The following is an 18,386-nucleotide window of genomic DNA, read 5'->3' as shown; positions in this document are numbered from 1 at the left end:
AACCCCAAAGACGTGGAAGAAGACTGAAAATACCATTCGAATGGATAGAAGATTAGCCAAAATGACAAAGACTCAGCCATTTATCACTTCCACCAAACTGGTCTAACATTACCTGTGACTATTATAGTTAGTCCCCGAGTTAAGGACATCCGATATACAGAAAACTCCTAAATACGAACGAGGCTTCTCTGCTCGCGCGTGTGCAGGACGATTGATGGGGCGGAAGGCGGGCAGTTTGCATGACTTGCAGAACAAGTCTTTTTGTAAACACAGCTGAGGTTGTGGGTGATCTTAAGAGCTGAGCTATTCTGCAACCTCTAGTAGATCTTTATTGACCAAAACAATAGTGGTTCTTAGAAATAGTGGTTATACACCTAAATATTAGTTCAGTGATCTTGAAACATTTTTAGGTTTAAGCAATTTTTTTGAATAGGTCAATATTCCCTTTTTTACTTTTTGTATAGGAATAACACAATTTTTTTTCTTTTTTAGATTTATAATAGACTGTGCAGTGTACCCCCTGCATTTAGGTGTATAGAAAAAAAAAGCTATTAGAAAGATTTTGAGCTTTATTCACTTTTTAAACACACACGTTATTATTCTGAACACAACTGTACATAATTTACCACTACTAAAACTTTGCTCAGAATCTGTTTTGCAAATTTTCAGTACTTTTTAAATAAGAAACATATGTAGTCAGTATAGGCATAGTTCCTTGTCTGTTTTGGGTTACTGTGCCATAAAGTCTTGAAAGAGGATAAATTATAATATTAGATATTTAAAAGCCTCAAAATATGTGTAACTGATGGGTTAAGAGCACTTTTTAAATTAATGTGGTCGAGACCAGATATTTATACTGAATGGCAGCCAAATGTCAGAAACCCTTATACTTTTTAATTAGATCTTTAATGATTGGACTGTTGCTAATTTTTTTTTATTATGAATGTCTATTACAGCTTGCTCTTAGAAATACATACCTTCCATGTTATTTTCATGTTACTGGGTTTTGTGCCTTCTCCCTGTACATCAGTGGGGTTCTTTAAAGGAGCTACGATAGAAACAAGAAATACAAATTAAATTGTGAAACGGTCTTTTTTATTCTATATACAGAATAGCCAGGAATATTAACTGGTTTACCAAAATCGTGTATTATGATAATAAATTCTGGCAATTTAAATGTTGACTGGTTCAAATTAATAAGCAAGGATTAGAGTTTCAATTAGGTATTATTTGGATATTGTAATCTCTTACATTAGAATAGGTATGCATTGTATATTCATAAATTAAAGAAAGGTTGGAACTGTTACAGTTTACAGTATTACACTTTATGAGAAATGTGATGGTAAATCTGACATTCACCAAACATTCTCTGTTGAAAAAACAATTGCTACCATTGAAAAGACATCAATCTGAAAAATTCCCCACCAGAACATATTTGGTAAATATTAGCTTATTTTAAAATAAATTCATATAGTTTAAAATGTCAAAATTCTATTTACATGCTTGCAAGCAGATACAAAAAGTAACTTGATCAAAGTTACTTGGTGAAGCAAACTGAGTTTAACTCATTCATTGGAGATTTGATCATCTCTAACAATACCAAATTTGAGATTATAACCTGCTTCCGGTGTCCTAAAACGGTCTGATGGTTTGCTTCCATTGCTTGGTCCCAGCTCATTTAGTGCAATCACTCGAAACTGGTAGTTTACATAAGGAGAAAGGTCCAGGTGTGCCATGTTTTCAGTTCCATCAACACGTTTCAGTTCATGCCATATTCCAGGTTCAAAATTATCTTCTTCAAACTCTATGATGAACGCTAAAAGATCCAAAATATAGATTTGGAATAGAAAGGTTAAAAAAAATTAACAAATCACTCCAAAACCAATTCAACGGTCCCTTTACCTAGCTTTTAAAACAAAACCAGTTGACATTTACCTATTGCAGTTCTTTGTTCCTTTTCTATTATTAGTGTTAACAACAGGTGTTTACCTACCAGGCAGGGCTAGCAAAAAAAGATATAAGGAAATTGTTGGTAAAGGTAATGGGTAATTTGTGGTCAATTGGTATGTGTGGCCTCTTCAGAAATGCACCTTATTTTTAACGAGACTTTATAGCTAAAAGCCAACCGTACTCCACATGCCACCTTAGTCTGCACCCTAGCAGAAGGTCTTACAATTCAGTTCACACAACCACAGGCACTCCTGGCTTTCCCAAGATTTCCACCCAATGGATCACCTTAAAATTATTGTAATGAGAGGATATCAATATTAATGTGTGGCTACTAAATTAAAAAGATATGTATAATCTGATTCAAATTATTCATAGACCCCAGCAATTAGTAACATAGAGACAGACAGCTGTAGATCTTACAGAGACTAGCCAATTGTGTATCCTTCACTCAATATCAACCTCTTGAGCATGGATCCAGAATTCACTAAATGATGGGTAGCAACAGTGAGGGCACCATCATTATCAAGTATACGACCAGTGAGCAGATTAAAAGAGGTTCTGTTATGCATGTTTCTTAAATCAGCAAGAAGTAGTTTTCTCTCCAAGGCCAAGGTTGGACCTTTGTAAACTGGCTGGTTCATACATCCCTATTACAGTAGGTAAATGAAGTGAGTGAATTTTGTGTTTAATCCTCCAATAAAGAATTTTTGGATCAGGTAAGGCTGTATTTACCATTACTTTTCATAGGTTTACCTACTCCGAGTGTGACTCGTGGTTACCGCTTTCAGCAACTTTTTTCTTCCCCGAGTCAGACTCGGGGTTACCGCTAGGTAGGTTAAAGAATTTATGGATTTAATTTAGCCCTGTTGGAAGATACTAAGCAGCCAATACTTTTCAAACCAAGCCATCCCTGTTGTAGACCATGTTGTGTCCACTTCCCTAAAATTTGACCTGTGTAGCCAGGTCCATTTGATGGGAGATACTTGGAACAGTGATTACAGGTGGCGACAGTACATGCCTAATGGGTAAATGTCTTGTGTGGCACTGAAACTTCCACAAAGTGGGATATTTTATAACCCAGCATAGCGGTCAGGAGTATGAGCTGCAGGGTTGGCTTCTCTTCTTTTCCCTTCTCTTTACAAGCATAGCACTCTCCACTGACTCCAACATAGCACAGTTTTTCCGCTCTTCAATATGTGTATGTGTATGCATGTGTGGGTAAAAGAAATTGCACATGGGCTCTCTCGCTCTGTTGCCTCCAACTGGCAAACTGGCAATGTGGTTGCAGACAACAGTACTAGTATTGCGGTTGCACTCTGCCTAGGTCATATCTCTCATGTCCCCTGCTTTGCATGTGTGTTGAAACTGGTAGTAAGAAAAGAACTATCCTGGCAAGATTTCTTCCTGGCCTGGCCTTTTGTATAGCCAAACTTCTAGACATACCTAATGTGTGTTTGTAAAGGTCAGGAAGCAATTTAAGAATGTGCCCTTTTTATTCAACTGTACCATAGTCTTCTGCTCTCCTCATGATATCCTTTTGTATTTGGCAAATGATATCAAGTTGTCTTAATAGATCAGCACTTCAAAAAGGTCCTATGGACCTGGTCCTTTTCTAAATCAACAGTTTCTTGGGTATGGAGTAGTTGAGAAAATATAGATTTCCTCACTAGCTGTAGTTCTGAAGAACGAACTGATTCAACATCCTTATCCAAATATTAATGTCTTGATTACATGCTAGCATAGTGAAAGCATCCCATTAAGCTTGCAGAACAGTTGTGGTAGCAGATACCTCTTGTTGAATCAGTGTAATAACACGAAACTCCAACCTACAGCTGGTTTCATGGTGGGTAAGGCTCCTGTCGAGGTCCTGTCTAGTTGGCAGTGACCCTAAATGAACCTTCCAGTACCAGATATCACCCTGAAATCCAGCATTTGAATCAGCATAGGGATAATCGATCTCTCAAAAATATACATTACCTGGAAGAGATAAAATGCTGGAACAGGGATGTTTGTGAATATGCTTTCTCCATTTGTCATTTGCTGAGGTGACTGTTGCAGGAACATTAACAACCTGCTTTCTTAGTTTGATGGCGCTGTCACAACCTAAGATCGAGTGTCCTGCTCATCAGCAGTAAAAAAGCTGGTGATTCCCCTTGAGGAAAGAATCGAGTTTCTAGGACTATGTTTTTATGGTCCTTTGCATAGGACCCATGATATGAGCAAACGGCAGTGTTCAGCAATAGAGCAGAAATCTTCCCGGGCAAGGTCTGAAGCTCTGGCCGGTCTCACTGCCATGCATCGGTCACACCCCTCTACTTGGAAAACATCAGCGTGCCCCCTATCTTATCAGATTTCAAATATTCATAAATGAAAATATTCAGTCACAATCAATTTTATTTCATGAGGTATCCTAGGTATTAGTACCTGACATTAATAAGCTTGGTTCTGAAATTAATATTTTGATATTTGTTTTTTCATGATTTATATCTAAACTGACTGGTTGAAATATTTGCTCTTTAAAATTCTTGAGTAACTTACGAACCCAAGTAACTTTCTGGCTGTTGTAAGCTGCAGAGATGTAGCTCTACAATATGTGAGCCCTTTATTTAACTTAGATGTTTGAATTTAATTTACGATGTTATATTGTTTAAAGTATTGATTATTGTTTTGAGTTCATACATTAATTTACTTGCAAAAACAGTGCGCTAATTGTTTCTTAGTATTTGAAACCATCAGGACTGGGTTGCTGGCAATGTATTTCTTTGGCAATTTTAACTTCTTTAAAAGGAAAGTGATCTAAGACTTTATACTGTACATAGATTTTTTAAAAGAGTTGAATAATCATCCAGCGAATTATATAAAATACAATATTAAATGGTTAAAGCATGTGTCTTTTTGCAGGTAACATAATTGTTTAATTTTAGGGACCTTACAAGTGTGAGATTTTTGTAAATAGTTGTGTTAAATTTGCTTGGCTGGTAAGGTATGAGCTTTATGTTATATGTCATGATAGAATACATCCTAGTCTTAAATTTAGAATAGACAAATCACGCTCCAGTTGTGTGTTGGTAATGGGTACTTCTGGTCTGTCAGATCTGCAGCTTAGAACTTGATGACACACTATAAGTCTAAAGCTACGTACACACTTCCAATTATTATCGTTGGTAAACGAACGACGAACAATCCTGCACGATATCTGCGAACGATCGTATAGCACCGATCCTGTACATACAGATAACGACACGATCGTTCGTAGATTCCTCATCTGAGCTTTAACTTTACCCTAACATCCCTAACAACAGGAAAAGATATGCAATGAAAGACATCAATTTTAAGCGGGACTTTTAAAGCCAATACCATCAATATTAATTACAAAAATAACAAATTTTTTTTTTACTAAACATTAAAAACAAACGTCATTTCAAATACATAAAACATAATAAAATCGTGGGTGAATATAATGACCTCTCCCTTGAAAATACCCCAAAGGGTGTAAATTGTGAATTACTTCCTGACACGTTTCGCGGAAAAAATCCGCTTCTTCAGGAGGAAGGAGAGGAGAAGTCTTATGTTCCATGTACTTTCAGCAGCTCTCTTGGCAGCAGCAATGGTATATTCAAATCCCATTTAGCTAATTAGTGAGTAATCTCTTTCAATTTTCAATATAAATCACAGTGATCCTAAGTTTCATGCCCCCAAGTCCTCAAACAGATAAAAGGAAAATACAGCCCAACATCACAACCATGCTCCTATTCCATCGGCTTCCCTTGCAAGTGAGTCAGCCACTGACACGTGGTTGTGCTGTTTTATTCCCTAAAACAGGACTACTCCTATATGAAAATATTGGCTGTTGCCCTGTAAGCCTTTCTGCAGCCTAGTATGTGCTTTTTTATTTTGTGCTCACATAAGGACATTGTACATTAAACAAAGCTTCAAGATTAGAGACTTTACCATCAATGGGGCTATTGTTATCCTTTCCTCGAGTCCAACTTAAAGTCACACTTGTATCTTGAGGGGCAGAGAGTTCCAAGTTGTAGGGAGGCTCTGGTAAGTCTAAAAGCGTTAAATTAAAGTATTAGTTATACAGTTAAGCAAAATTTATGAGAAAATGTAAAAGCTCCAAAAGGATCACAGTAAAATAAATATTTACAAAGTGTCAATAATATCTTAATGCCTGGAAGAACAGACATACCCACATAATTACTGGCATATTGGTAATATAGCTGAATGTGTCTTTACTGTAAAAAGCCCATAAAACACATTTAGGTACCTAAAAATTTAAAATAAGTAGACTTCCAGGAACATCAGTCAAGATGTTCAAGAACAAAGACACAGATGGCTGAAGGGTTGGCTAAAAACTGTCACCCTGCCAAATTCAATAATACATTTTAACTGTAAAAATAGAGCTTAAAATGAATAACAAACAACATGCTCTAGCTGCTCAAGGTACAACTGTTATTGAATAATGTATAAGCTTGTATTTTAAATGAAGATCTGATTTCTTTTAGGTAAAATTTGAAGGTTTGAAAAAAACAAAACAGTACTTTGACAAATCTACATTTTGTACTAAATTGCTTCTGAAAAATTCTATGTTGCTCACTGCTAGTGGTACTGTACCTTCAGACTAGCAGAGCAGGGATCCTTTTGGCTGGTGATGGGCTTTAAAGTTGCCATGTGAAAGTCTGATATGCAATGCTGCGGATTTACTTTTAGAATTTAAAAAAAAAACTACTTGAGTTGTTGAATCATTATAACCTTTGTAGGAAGTATGAAGTTCCCATATGTTCAGTTTGTTTGTGTTTTACAATTAGATGATAATCTAATAGCGTAGAGAATAGATATTAATAAATCTTTAGAGTGATAGACCTTTAGTAGAAAGATATCCGTAACCTCTACCACAACCTACTCTCAAACTACCTTACGTCCCTAACCCTCACTCTCTCTAAAATCACATCCTCAAATCAAGCTGCCACAACTCACTATTTTTTGGTGCTGGACATGCCACCTTCCACTACCCCCATCCTGCTAACCCCTGACATTGGTAGAATAATCACGCCAGATGTCTACAAAAAAACAGCTGGGGAAAATCAGGTCTTAGTACTGACTTCATGTAGTACAAAGACAGGCTACAACACCTGCACTCACTATTGCCAAGCAAAATTTTATCTCAACTGTCATATCCAATCAAACTTCCAACCCACGCAGCCTCTTTTCAACAATTGACTTCTTCCTAAACCCCACACCTGCTCTCCCTACAACTACCTTCTCTGCCCAAGACATTGCTACGTACTTTAAAGATAATTTTTTCAAATCTGATATGATGTCTCTGCTCACCGTGCCACCCCTACCATATCCACCCCTTCCACCTGTAAATAATCGCTAACCCCCTTCAGTCCTGTTAATCCGGATGAAGTTCTCTCACCATCTCCATCTACTTTCTGTCCGCTTGACCAAATCCTCTCTGATTGACTCTGTGCCCAGTCCTCCACATGGCCCCCATACTAACTGAACTATTCAATATTTCCTTTTCTACTGGTATCATCCCCTCAGCCTTCAAATATGCCATTATTCTCTATCCTGAAGAAACCCTCATTAGACCTCTCCAATTTCAACAACCCTCTTATCTCCCTTCTCCCATGTGCCTCCAAACTTCTTGAGCACCTTGTCTATAAAAGACTCACTGACTACCTGAACACCAACTCTCTACTTGATCCCATCCAGTCTGGTTTCCAAGCTGCCTATTTCACTGAAACAGCCCTTACGAAGTTGGCCAATAACCTCATCAGAGCCAAGTCTGAAGGCAACTATTCTCTCCTCCTCCTAGATCTTTCTTCTGCTTTTGAGACTGTTGATCTTCCCCTTCTAATCCAAGTAATCAATTACATTGGTACCAATGACACTGCTCTCTCTTGGTTTGCTTCCTATCTGCCCATTCCTTTCAAGTTTCTTGGCAACTTCTCCTCTCCTCCCTGTTGCTGTTCCCCAAGGGTCAGTCCTTGGACCTGTCACTCGGAAAACTCATGTCCTCCTCTGGTTTACAGTACCATCTGTATGCAGATGACACCTATTACCCACCCCCCACACATACACAAAATCTCCTGCTGACATATTTCTAACTGTCATTGGACTCTCCCTCAGGCATGTGATCTTAGTGTTACCTTCGATTCTGCCCTCTCCCACACACAAACAATGAAACAGGAGAATGTGAGGTATCGGTCTGTAATTTTTAACCCCTATTTAATGTACAGCCTGCCTAATATGTTGGCACTATAAAAAAACCTGTTTAATATTATTAACCCTTAAAAACATCTTGAGACCTACCGAAGCACATAAGCAATACTCAATACCACTCGTATTCTTACAGAACATTGATCTACCATTTAACTTTCATAAATTTATTTATACCTTAAAAAACAATAAAAGTCAGCCTCACAGTTAGAAGACTTTTTAATCTAAAGTTAGGTTGTCGCCATACTGACCAAGCATAATCAAACGAGCAGATCTGCTCACTGAATCCAATTCACTATAAGCAACACAGGTATAATTTGCCTGGTCATCATCCTGCACATTAGCTATGCTGAGAAGATAGTCTTCAATAAAATACCTGCACAGAAAAGAACATAAATTAATACAAAACCTGTAAGAGTAATAGTGTTATACAGTGTTAGGTATTGACAAGTGCAGAACTTTTCCTGTTTAAAGCAGATCTTTTACTGGCAGCCAACACAATCTCTAAGTAATAAGTCTGCTTTAAGTAACTGCCTTAGATCCCCTTATTAGACATTACACAATTTTGAGAATAATTCTAATCCCACATATTTATACACATACCTAGAAGAACAAGCAAAAAATATAACTTTTTAAAAGGATACAACTGTTTTCTTGACACAAACAGTTGTTGTAAAAGGTTTTCTATTCAAGTGTATTAATAAATTGTTGTATTTTTTATAAATATATATATATATATTTTTGTTTCTTCATGGAAGTCTGCGTATAAAAATGTGAGTTTCAGGACCATTTTCTAAATTGTGCAAAATCTAAAAAGGATCATCGGAATCCTTATTGTTCACATCTTTTTAAAACTTTAGTTAGCCAACAAAGCATGTTAGCCACATTTCAAATCTTCTGTACAAAACTATACTAACTGCAGTTGTCCTTAAGAATCAAATCTTTAAAAGGATCCTGTTGACATTCATTTTAACAAAGATCTTTCCATAGAATTATATGTGCATTCAACATATTTCATGCATGTTGTTTATAAGTAAAAACATCCAAAACTCTTTAGGGCCCTTAACTCTCATTATTTTCAGTGGCCCAAATTCTGTAAAACAAGGTGGAGTTTATAGGTGCTTGAAACTCATCTGCTACCTGCTCCATCTGAATTCAGCCTAAGACTAGGCACTGGATATAAGGGTGTGAAGTCAGCAGCTCCAGCAGACACAATGCTGTCATTCAAGTTACTAGGAAAGGGAAGGGATGAGGACTAATCAATTTTTTATAAAAAGTTTAAGGGTAAATGATTTCCAAAATGGAAAGTACTACAAGTAGGCATCATAATTACTTGATTTTCTTTGATTTTAAGCTAGGGACAGGGCCTCTTTAGGTGAACTTGTAATTCACCTATTTAGATCAAAGAAAGTCTACCTTTACAAGATGGATACCACATCAGCTTATCTTTACCTTTTTTAATTCTCCTGCATTTGTCACAGAGAAGAAGTTCTGTGCAAGAGTCAAGACTAGTTTACAAAGGTCTAAGGACTTTGCCCTCTTTAATGGGACTAGTGCTACCCAACCAATTGAAATTCACATGCTCAGTGATGGAAGGGGTGTGAGACATGTGCTCCTTGTTATTTTAATTTATATGTAATTATGGGGAGTGAGGAGAAAAATAGTATAAGTTGCTGCAGGGGTTGAGGTAAAGAAAATTTAAACCTTAACTGAATTACATTATATTTTATGTACTGCTGCTTTTGTTTTGTTTTTTAATCAACATACTTTTTCTGTCCAAATGTATGCAATCAAATGATAGCTGCATGACATCTCTGATGACATCAGTGGACTTGGAAGTGTGAAGATGTGAAAAGAACTAAATATGTGTAACAGAAACAGAAAGTATAGTTTTATCACAACCCTAAAATAAGGAGAACCCTAACCAGTTGTCCTGAGAATGCAGAATTGCCAAAACTGGACCCAGCTCTTGGTGAACACCCAAAGTCCTAGGAAGTCGAAAGAAAAAGCCACAACATGGTAGCAGCAGGGACCTACAGTGCATCCAACATAATATTGCAGGAACAACTAGGTAAGTGAAAATATGCATGATGAAATGAGGCTATGGCTGACCATGGAGCCTCCATTAATAAAAGTAGGGGAAATGCTTTGTAGAAAAAAAAAAATACCTTTTCACTTAGATTCCATTTCTTGTTGTGTCGAATAGATGGCTGGTAATGAGGAAACACCTTAGCAGACTGGTGTAGCTTTTAAAATCAGACACTGACAGAAACTGGTTGTTCCTCAAACGTGTTTACTACATCAGTCAGTGAGGACACAAATTCCTTCAATTTAGGAGAAATAAATGTGGCTAAAAAAATCCTGAGAAAAGGTCTTCACCCAGGGATGGCAGAGTCTCAGAGAAAGGGTCTGCATTTGACTTGCTAGACATAACAAATTTAGCTGGCAATTCCAGCACAAATACAGCAGTGGAGGATGCAGCCTCATGTCTGTGGACATGAATCCCCCATAGCAGAGAAGAAACTTCTGCATGCAAAACAGGACCCATAAAAATGACAAATCATTGGGATCACTTGCAACTACCTGGCAAGTGATGAATTGGCCGTGTCTCAACCACAAAAAGGTGAGACACAATGCCCCAAAGGGTACACAGGTAACCTGAAGTCGGATACCAGGTTCAAGACCAGAAGCCAAGTATGACTATGGCTATATGTGACCAAGGTTTATGGATTGAAGGAAGTAAGCTAAAAACACAGACCTGTGTTCCATATGGCTTTTATATATATTAGTAGCAGAAGGAGGAATCCTCTTAGTGGCTTTTAAACTGAGAAAAAGTACAACACTATTGTCACTGGTGAAAATGAAAGTGCAGGAACATGGGTATAGTCTAGGCAATTACTACATAATCTGCCCTAAAGTGTAACAGACGTGAGAAAACATCTGTCACAACCACTGGCATAGGAAAAGAATTTTGAGATTGAAATAGGAGGCGCGGCACTATGAGGCAGGATCCAGCACCCCAGAGTGTTTTGAGGCTCGGATACAACTTTACTTGCTGGCTACTTTAGGCTAAATCAACCAGAATTTGTTGCTTGAAGAAATCCACAACAGGAACAGCTCTTAATATCAGCAGAGCTGGATAAAACATTTGCTCTCTCTAATTACTAAAGAAATTGTGTATGATAAATATAGAAATGGTTACACCCTCTGGAGTGTTTTTTTTTGTCTTACATTTTCCAATACTTCAGTAGAAAACTGTAAAACGGGAACACTTTGATGGTGGGGAAAGTCTTTCCACTTATTTCCACAATATTTACAAGCAAAAATCATGCAGCAATTTTGTGTGTCATTTACTCAAATATATTTCACCACCTTAAATGTAAAATGTATGTCAAGCCAAAAACCTTTCTAGAATACTAGGAAATTATTTTTTAGGTTTTTACTACTATTTGGAATATGTTAGAGATAATTATTTTTTCTTCTTGTCCTGCTGTTTTACCAAACTATAAAAAGGTAAATTTGTAACAGGGAAATGGACAGAAATAAAAATCTAATAGGTGTTCTAGCCTAGCCTTCACATACACTACTAAAAAAAAAAAAAAAAAAAAAAAAAAAACTGTCTGGTGGACTTGCATAAGGGAGTTACCGCCCTATGTTAGTCCTAATTAGCATGTGAAAAAAAGTAGATTTTCTGCTTAGGAAAAAGTAAACAATTTTAGTTTTACTCCCCAGCAGTAAGCTACACAGCAGTTTTTAACAGGGCTTTTATTTTGTTATATGTAGCATCAACTCAACCAAAAATAAAATAATTTATGGGTGAGCAGTTTACCCCTAAATTCTCATTCTCACACACTTGCCAAACGCCATGTTGGGGGCATTGTTTGTTTTAGGTAGTCCAGCACTTAATTAAGTGACAAAACTGAACGTGAAGTGGCATAACTGTCCCAATACCATGACATTATTTGAAGGACATCATAAAAAAAAAGGAAGCAAAAATAAAAGGAAAAGAAAGGGTAGTGGATGTAAGCAAAAAAGGTTAGGTAATCTTAGGCTGAGCCAAAGTGATTTTGTGTGCCCTATCTTGCAACGTCTTCCATCAATGTGCTTCGTACTTGTCATTGTCATCATCTTCCATTATGATTGTGGTATCTTTTCTCCATTCCATATTTTTTATTTTCATATTGGGGTCAAACAAGGGAATGCACTCAAATGTAGCCTTCCCACCCTTCCTCACTCGCTTTGTTTTTGGTGGGATGATAATATGGGTAGCATCTGTAAAAAAATGCACAGAAAGTAATAATTATTTCTAAAACGGTTTGCATATTATGATAAAATTTTACTTGGTTAAGACTATATATTGTTTTTTCTTAAATATTTATTGGTTTATTATTAAAAGACATAAGACTAACAATGTTATATAGCAACCTTCAGACAACAATAAATGTCTTAATCAGTTTCAAGTAGTAGAATACTAAGGGCTCTATTTATGAAACAGGGAATCTCTGAATCCCTCATGGGAATCTTCCAGGTCCATGTGTTTTAGTAATTGTTTCCCTCCAGGGAATGTTTAAGAGAATGTCAGATTCCCTGTTTTTTTTTAACTAGAGCCCCTAAGGGACCTGTTTAAAAACAGGGAATCTGACATTTGCTGAAAAGTTTCTGTGAATGCCAGATTCATTAATTTATAAATAGCCAAACAATAATAAAAGTGTTTTTTTTTTTAAAGAGAAATTATAAATATTTACATTGTAATATTGCACCTGCAATACCTGACTGATTTACCTTTAAACAGTATGCAGCTAGCTTGGTAAAAAACAAAGGCAGAGGCACCCACTTCAAAAAAAACACTTGAATATGATGTATGTAGATGATTTAGAGAGGAATAATCAGTATACAATGAAAAAAATAAATCCAAGTATGTTTTTTTTTTTTTTTTTTAAACAACAGTAATATGGCAGATTGCACACTGACTGAATTTCCTAATGCACTAGGGAGGTGTCAGTAATGCTGTGGCAACATATAATGGAAATATTGAAAGTGTGGGTGACTCTGCAGCTGTGTGCCTATAAGCTGCAAATTGCACTAAAGGTAAACACATTTCTGTACATATGTTGCTGCTGTGTTCTTTCCTCCAGTGGAGGAAAAGCAATTGTGAGGTCAAAACAGACTTATTGCTTTATGGAATCACAGTAACAATTGAAAACGATAATCCCAGGGTTGACCCCAAAGGAGGAAAAAATCTCTAAGGCAACCAAATACTACCTTAAGGAATAATGGTATTTCTTTGAAATATATTGTGCATTTAAAAGAATATGCACCCATTTTAGGGCAATCCAGCAACTGTACTGTATAGAAGAACTTCTGTTTCAACAATTTTTTCTGAAGTGAAGTGCCATTTGCAATAAAGTGAACAACTTTGCACCATGGGAATGAAATAAAAAATATTATTGGAAAAAATTCCAAATATGTATATTTGTCAGCAAGCTAACTTAAAGCAACACCATTTTAAAAAAAAAAGTAAAATCTTAAAGTCTTTAGCATAGTGTAATTAGTATAGTAGGTCTATTTTATCAATAGGGCTACAAAGAAAATCCAAAAAAAAACCTTGTATTTAGTACTTCTGCCTCGCCCCTTTCCTTAAATTTGAATTCATTATTCTACAGAAAAAACAACATTTTTTTTTTAACTGCTGTTATATGTTCCTACAAGCCCCACTGAGCCCCCTTCCCCATAGCAAGTATGGTGACAATACCATGTGCAGAAATTACACTTCTTAAAGGTACAAGTAGTTTAGGTACCTGTCACGGTCCCTTCCGTGACGGAAGTTTGAGGATCTGTCAGACAAGCTGCATGTGAGATTATCTGACAGCCTCTTTGTTTTTACTTGTTTCTGTGTTGTTGTTTGTAATGACCACTCCCCTTGTATCAGGTGCAGCTGGGGCTCATTACTGGTCTTCCATTTAGTCTGGCCTCACACTTCATGCTGTGCGGTTGATATTCACTGCTGGATTGTGAATAGCTGGAGTGTTGAGCCATCCTGTGTTCCTGTTGATATCTGCTAATAAAGTAAGTTGCTTTACTTTTGGTGTTTTGTGGTTATTTAGTTGTTTACTAGGCCACAGGGAGACACTGGGTCCTTCATAGGGGAAGGAACCAGCAGTCTCAGGCCAGCCACTACTGCCAGGCCTATACAGGGCTAGTAGGGCCTAGGTTCCTGTGTATGAGCATTCCCACCATCAGGGGATGCTCATACGGTCAGGAGTTAGGGCTAGATTAGGGTGTCTGCAAGGGGTGACCATTCCCTTTTCCCTAGTCATTTGAGGCCTAGTAGTTAATAAACCTTTCCGTTACCCTCCCCTCCTTGTTATACGTGACATTATCAACCACCCAAAAACCGCTATTTTTTTCTGTTTGTCAGTGCAGCTATGGATCCGATCTCTGCACTGGTCGCACAACTGCAGGGGTTGTCTTTGGAGGTAGCTGACCTCCGCACCGCCGTCTCTCACATACAGAGACCACAGGCAGATGGTTGTGACAGCAACAATCAGACCTGTCCTGAACCCAAGGTAGCGCTCCCAGACAGATTTTCCGGGGGAAGTGACAATTTTATTTGGTTCAGGGAATCCTGCAAACTTTATTTTAAACTACGTCCACACTCTTCGGGGGACGAAAGTCAAAGAGTGGGTATTATCATTTCATTGCTTAAAGGCGACGCTCAGTCTTGGGCTTTTTGCTGCCAACCGGATCTCAGTCCCTACGGTCGGTAGATTAATTTTTCAGAGCGCTAGGTCTTATCTATGATGACCCAGATCGGGTTTCCCTGGCGGAGACCAAGTTGCGTGGCTTGCAGCAGGTAAAGCGTTCTGCAGAGTTCTATTGCTCTGAATTTAGGAGGTGGGCTACGGATACTGAGTGGAATGATCCTGCTCTCCGTGGTCAATTTTGTCATGGGCTATCTGAGATCCTGAAGATCATTGGCGTTTCATGAAAATCCTGGGTCATTAGAAGCGGCTATGTCCCTAGCTGTACGTATGGATAGACGCCTCAGGGAGAGATCAAAAGTTCCTCAATCTCAGGACGTACAATCCTATAAGATGGCACCCTCCTCTGATACGTTGGGTGGAGAGACACTTGAGGTTAGGTCTAGTGACGAACCTATGCAGTTGGGGGGAGCTACCTCTGGACCTGGGAATAAGAATTTTGGGCATAAGAAAGGACTTTGTTTTTTCTGTGGAAAACAGGGACATTTTGTCAATGTCTGCCCTTATGTTCAGCGCCAAGGTAAAAACAAAAAAAAAGGGGGGGTGTTTAACCCTCATCTCTCACTGGGTGGTCTGTGTGGAGAATCAGAGAAATTATTTTTGTCTTTTACCGGTAGTACTTGATTTCTCCTGTCTGCTGAGGTGGCGCTAGACTCCAAAAAGGTGGAAATTCATGTGTTTATTGACAGCGGGGCAGGGGTTAACTTAATCGATGGTCAGTTCGTCCGTATGCATGGGTTAACAACTAGTGCATTAGACAAAAATATCTCATTGTTTGCAATTGATTCCGCTCCTCTCTCGCAAAAATGTTTGTCACAAATGGTGCAGGACATTCGTTTAAAAGTGGGTGATGCTCATCAAGAATCCATCTCCTGCTTTGTGTTGGAGGGTCTGCCTGCTCCATTGGTGCTAGGTTTACCATGGTTAAGTAAACATATTCCTACTATCGATTGGCAAGCAAAACGGATTCTTGATTGGAGTAAATATTGCATAGACAACTGCCTTAACACATCGCTCTCTGTTGTAACCACTAAGGTTGTACCCTTGTTTATTTCTGAGTTTGCTGATGTATTCTCTGAAAATGGAGACCAGGAGTTACCTCCACATCGGGAATATGACTGTCCCATCAACCTTATTCCCGGGGCTAAGCTGCCCAAGTCTCGGTTATATAATCTTTCCGAACCTGAAAGAGCGTCCATGCGAGAATATATCGAGAGAGTTTGGCTAAAGGTCATATTAGACCATCCAAATCTCCCGTAGCCGCCGGGTTTTTCTTTGTTAAGAAAAAAGATGGAACTCTTAGGCCATGTTTGGACTTCCGGGAGCTTAACCGTATTAATGTCCGTGACCCTTAACCCCTTCCTTTGATTCCAGATTTATTCAATCAGATTGTTGGCGCCAAGGTGTTCTCCAAACTGGATTTGAGAGGGGCGTATAATCTGGTAAGAATCAAAGAAGGGGATGAATGGCAGACGGCCTTCAATACCCCTAAGGGTCATTTTGAGAATATGGTCATGCCTTTCGGGTTAACCAATGCTCCTGCGGTTTTTCAACATTTCATTAATGACTTCTTTCATCATCTGGTGGGCAGGTTTGCTGTGGTGTACCTAGATGATATACTAATTTATTCTCCAGACATGGTGGCTCATCAGGATCACGTGAAGCAAGTGTTACAGATCCTTAGAGAGAATAAATTGTATGCGAAGATGGGGAAATGTGTTTTTGCTGTTCCGGAGGTGCAGTTCCTGGGTTACTTACTCTCATCTTCAGGTTTTCATATGGATCCTGAAAAAGTCCGTGGGGTGTTGGACTGGGATCGACCCGAAAATCTGAAAGCACTTATGCGATTTTTGGGGTTCACCAATTACTACCGTAAATTTATCTTGAATTACTTGACTGTGGTAAAACCTTTAACAGACATGACGAGGAAAGGCTCAGATTTCTTAGTCTGGTCAGATGCGGCATTGCAAGCCTTTTCAGCTGTTAAAGAGTGTTTCACTTCTGCCCCTATACTGGTGCAACCAGATGTGTCACAACCATTTATTGTGGAAGTTGACGCATCTGAAGTAGGGGTAGGATCAGTCTTATCGCAGGGTCCTTCACCTAGTAAATGGCGCCCATGTGCTTTCTTTTCTAAAAAACTCTCTAATGCGGAGAAAAATTATGATGGAGGTAATAGAGAGTTGATGGCCATTAAGTTAGCTTTTGAGGAATGGCGTCATTGGTTGGAAGGAGTGATCCATCCTATTATGGTAATTACCGATCACAAAAGTCTGGCATATTTGGAGTCGGCTAAACGTCTGAACCCTAGACAGGCCAGATGGTCGTTGTTTTTTACCAGGTTCAATTTCATTGTCACCTATCGCCCTGGGGTTAAGAACGTCAAGGCGGACCCTTTGTCGCGTAGCTTTCCTGGGGGAGGTGATTCGGAAGATCCTGGTCCGAATTTGTCTGAGGGGGTAGTAATATCCGCCCTCTATCCCGATCTAAAGGCAGAGGTATTGGAAGCCCAGGGAGATGCACCGGATTCCTGCCCTTCGGGCAAATTGTTTGTTCCTTATGAATTGCGACATAAGGTGTTCGAGAAACACCACCTTACAGGACACGCTGGGAACAAATCCACGGTCGATCTCATCTCTCGTAGATTCTGGTGGCCGGGGTTGCGTAAATGTGTTGAGGGCTATGTGTCAGCATGTAGTACTTGTGCTCATGCTAAGGTGACACATACTCGGCCTTCTGGATCCCCACTTCCGTTGTCAATCCCGTCCCGACCTTGGACTCATTTATCTATGGATTTTATCACCGATTTGCCGAATTCCTCAGGAAAAAATGTGATTCTGGTGATTGTTGATCGCTTCAGTAAGATGTCACACTTTATTGCATTGGCCAGGCTACCTAATGCTAAAACCCTCGCACAAGTGTTTGTCGATAACATTGTGAAGCTACACGGTATTCCCACGGATGTGGTGTCTGATAGGGGGACTCAATTTGTTTCCAGATTCTGGAAGGCGTTCTGCACTCGTCTGGGGATACAACTGTCCTTCTCTTCGGCCTTTCATCCTCAGTCAAATGGACAGACTGAACGCACTAACCAGAATCTGGAGACTTATTTGAGATGTTTTGTCTCAGAGAATCAGGAGGAGTGGTCTTCATTTTTGTCTTTGGCGGAGTTTGCCATAAATAACCGTAGGCAGGAGTCCACTGATAAGTCGCCGTTTTTTGGGGCATATGGGTTTCATCCACAATTAGGCACATTTTCTGGTACTGAGACTTCAGGCATTCCTGAAGAGGAAAGACTTTCTTCTTCTTTGTCATATATTTGGCAGAAAATCCAAAATAATTTAAAAAAGATGGGCAACAAGTATAAACATATGGCTGACAAGAGACGTATGAGTGGTCCGGACCTAAGAGTGGGTGATTCTGTGTGGCTGTCCACAAGAAACATTA

General features: G+C 38.7%; 1 protein-coding gene across 3 annotated transcripts in view; it reads right to left on the bottom strand.

Moving 5' to 3' along the window:
- Nucleotides 1-18,386, bottom strand: part of L1CAM (L1 cell adhesion molecule) — a 214,613-nt gene that overhangs the window by 53,384 nt on the left and 142,843 nt on the right. For all 3 annotated transcript variants that reach the window (XM_072431770.1, XM_072431771.1, XM_072431772.1), the window contains 5 exons: nucleotides 12,291-12,450; nucleotides 8,430-8,554; nucleotides 5,902-6,003; nucleotides 1,619-1,816; nucleotides 978-1,048 (listed from right to left, as the gene is read on the bottom strand). In XM_072431770.1, coding sequence (XP_072287871.1) covers nucleotides 978-1,048; nucleotides 1,619-1,816; nucleotides 5,902-6,003; nucleotides 8,430-8,554; nucleotides 12,291-12,450 — 656 coding nt within the window. The remainder of the gene's footprint in view (nucleotides 1-977; nucleotides 1,049-1,618; nucleotides 1,817-5,901; nucleotides 6,004-8,429; nucleotides 8,555-12,290; nucleotides 12,451-18,386) is intronic.

This window comes from Pyxicephalus adspersus, chromosome Z (genome assembly GCF_032062135.1).
Source record: "Pyxicephalus adspersus chromosome Z, UCB_Pads_2.0, whole genome shotgun sequence".
Lineage (NCBI taxonomy): Eukaryota > Metazoa > Chordata > Amphibia > Anura > Pyxicephalidae > Pyxicephalus > Pyxicephalus adspersus.
The sequence above is the reverse complement of the archived record's forward strand: the minus strand, read 5'-3'. Positions and strand labels throughout refer to the sequence as shown.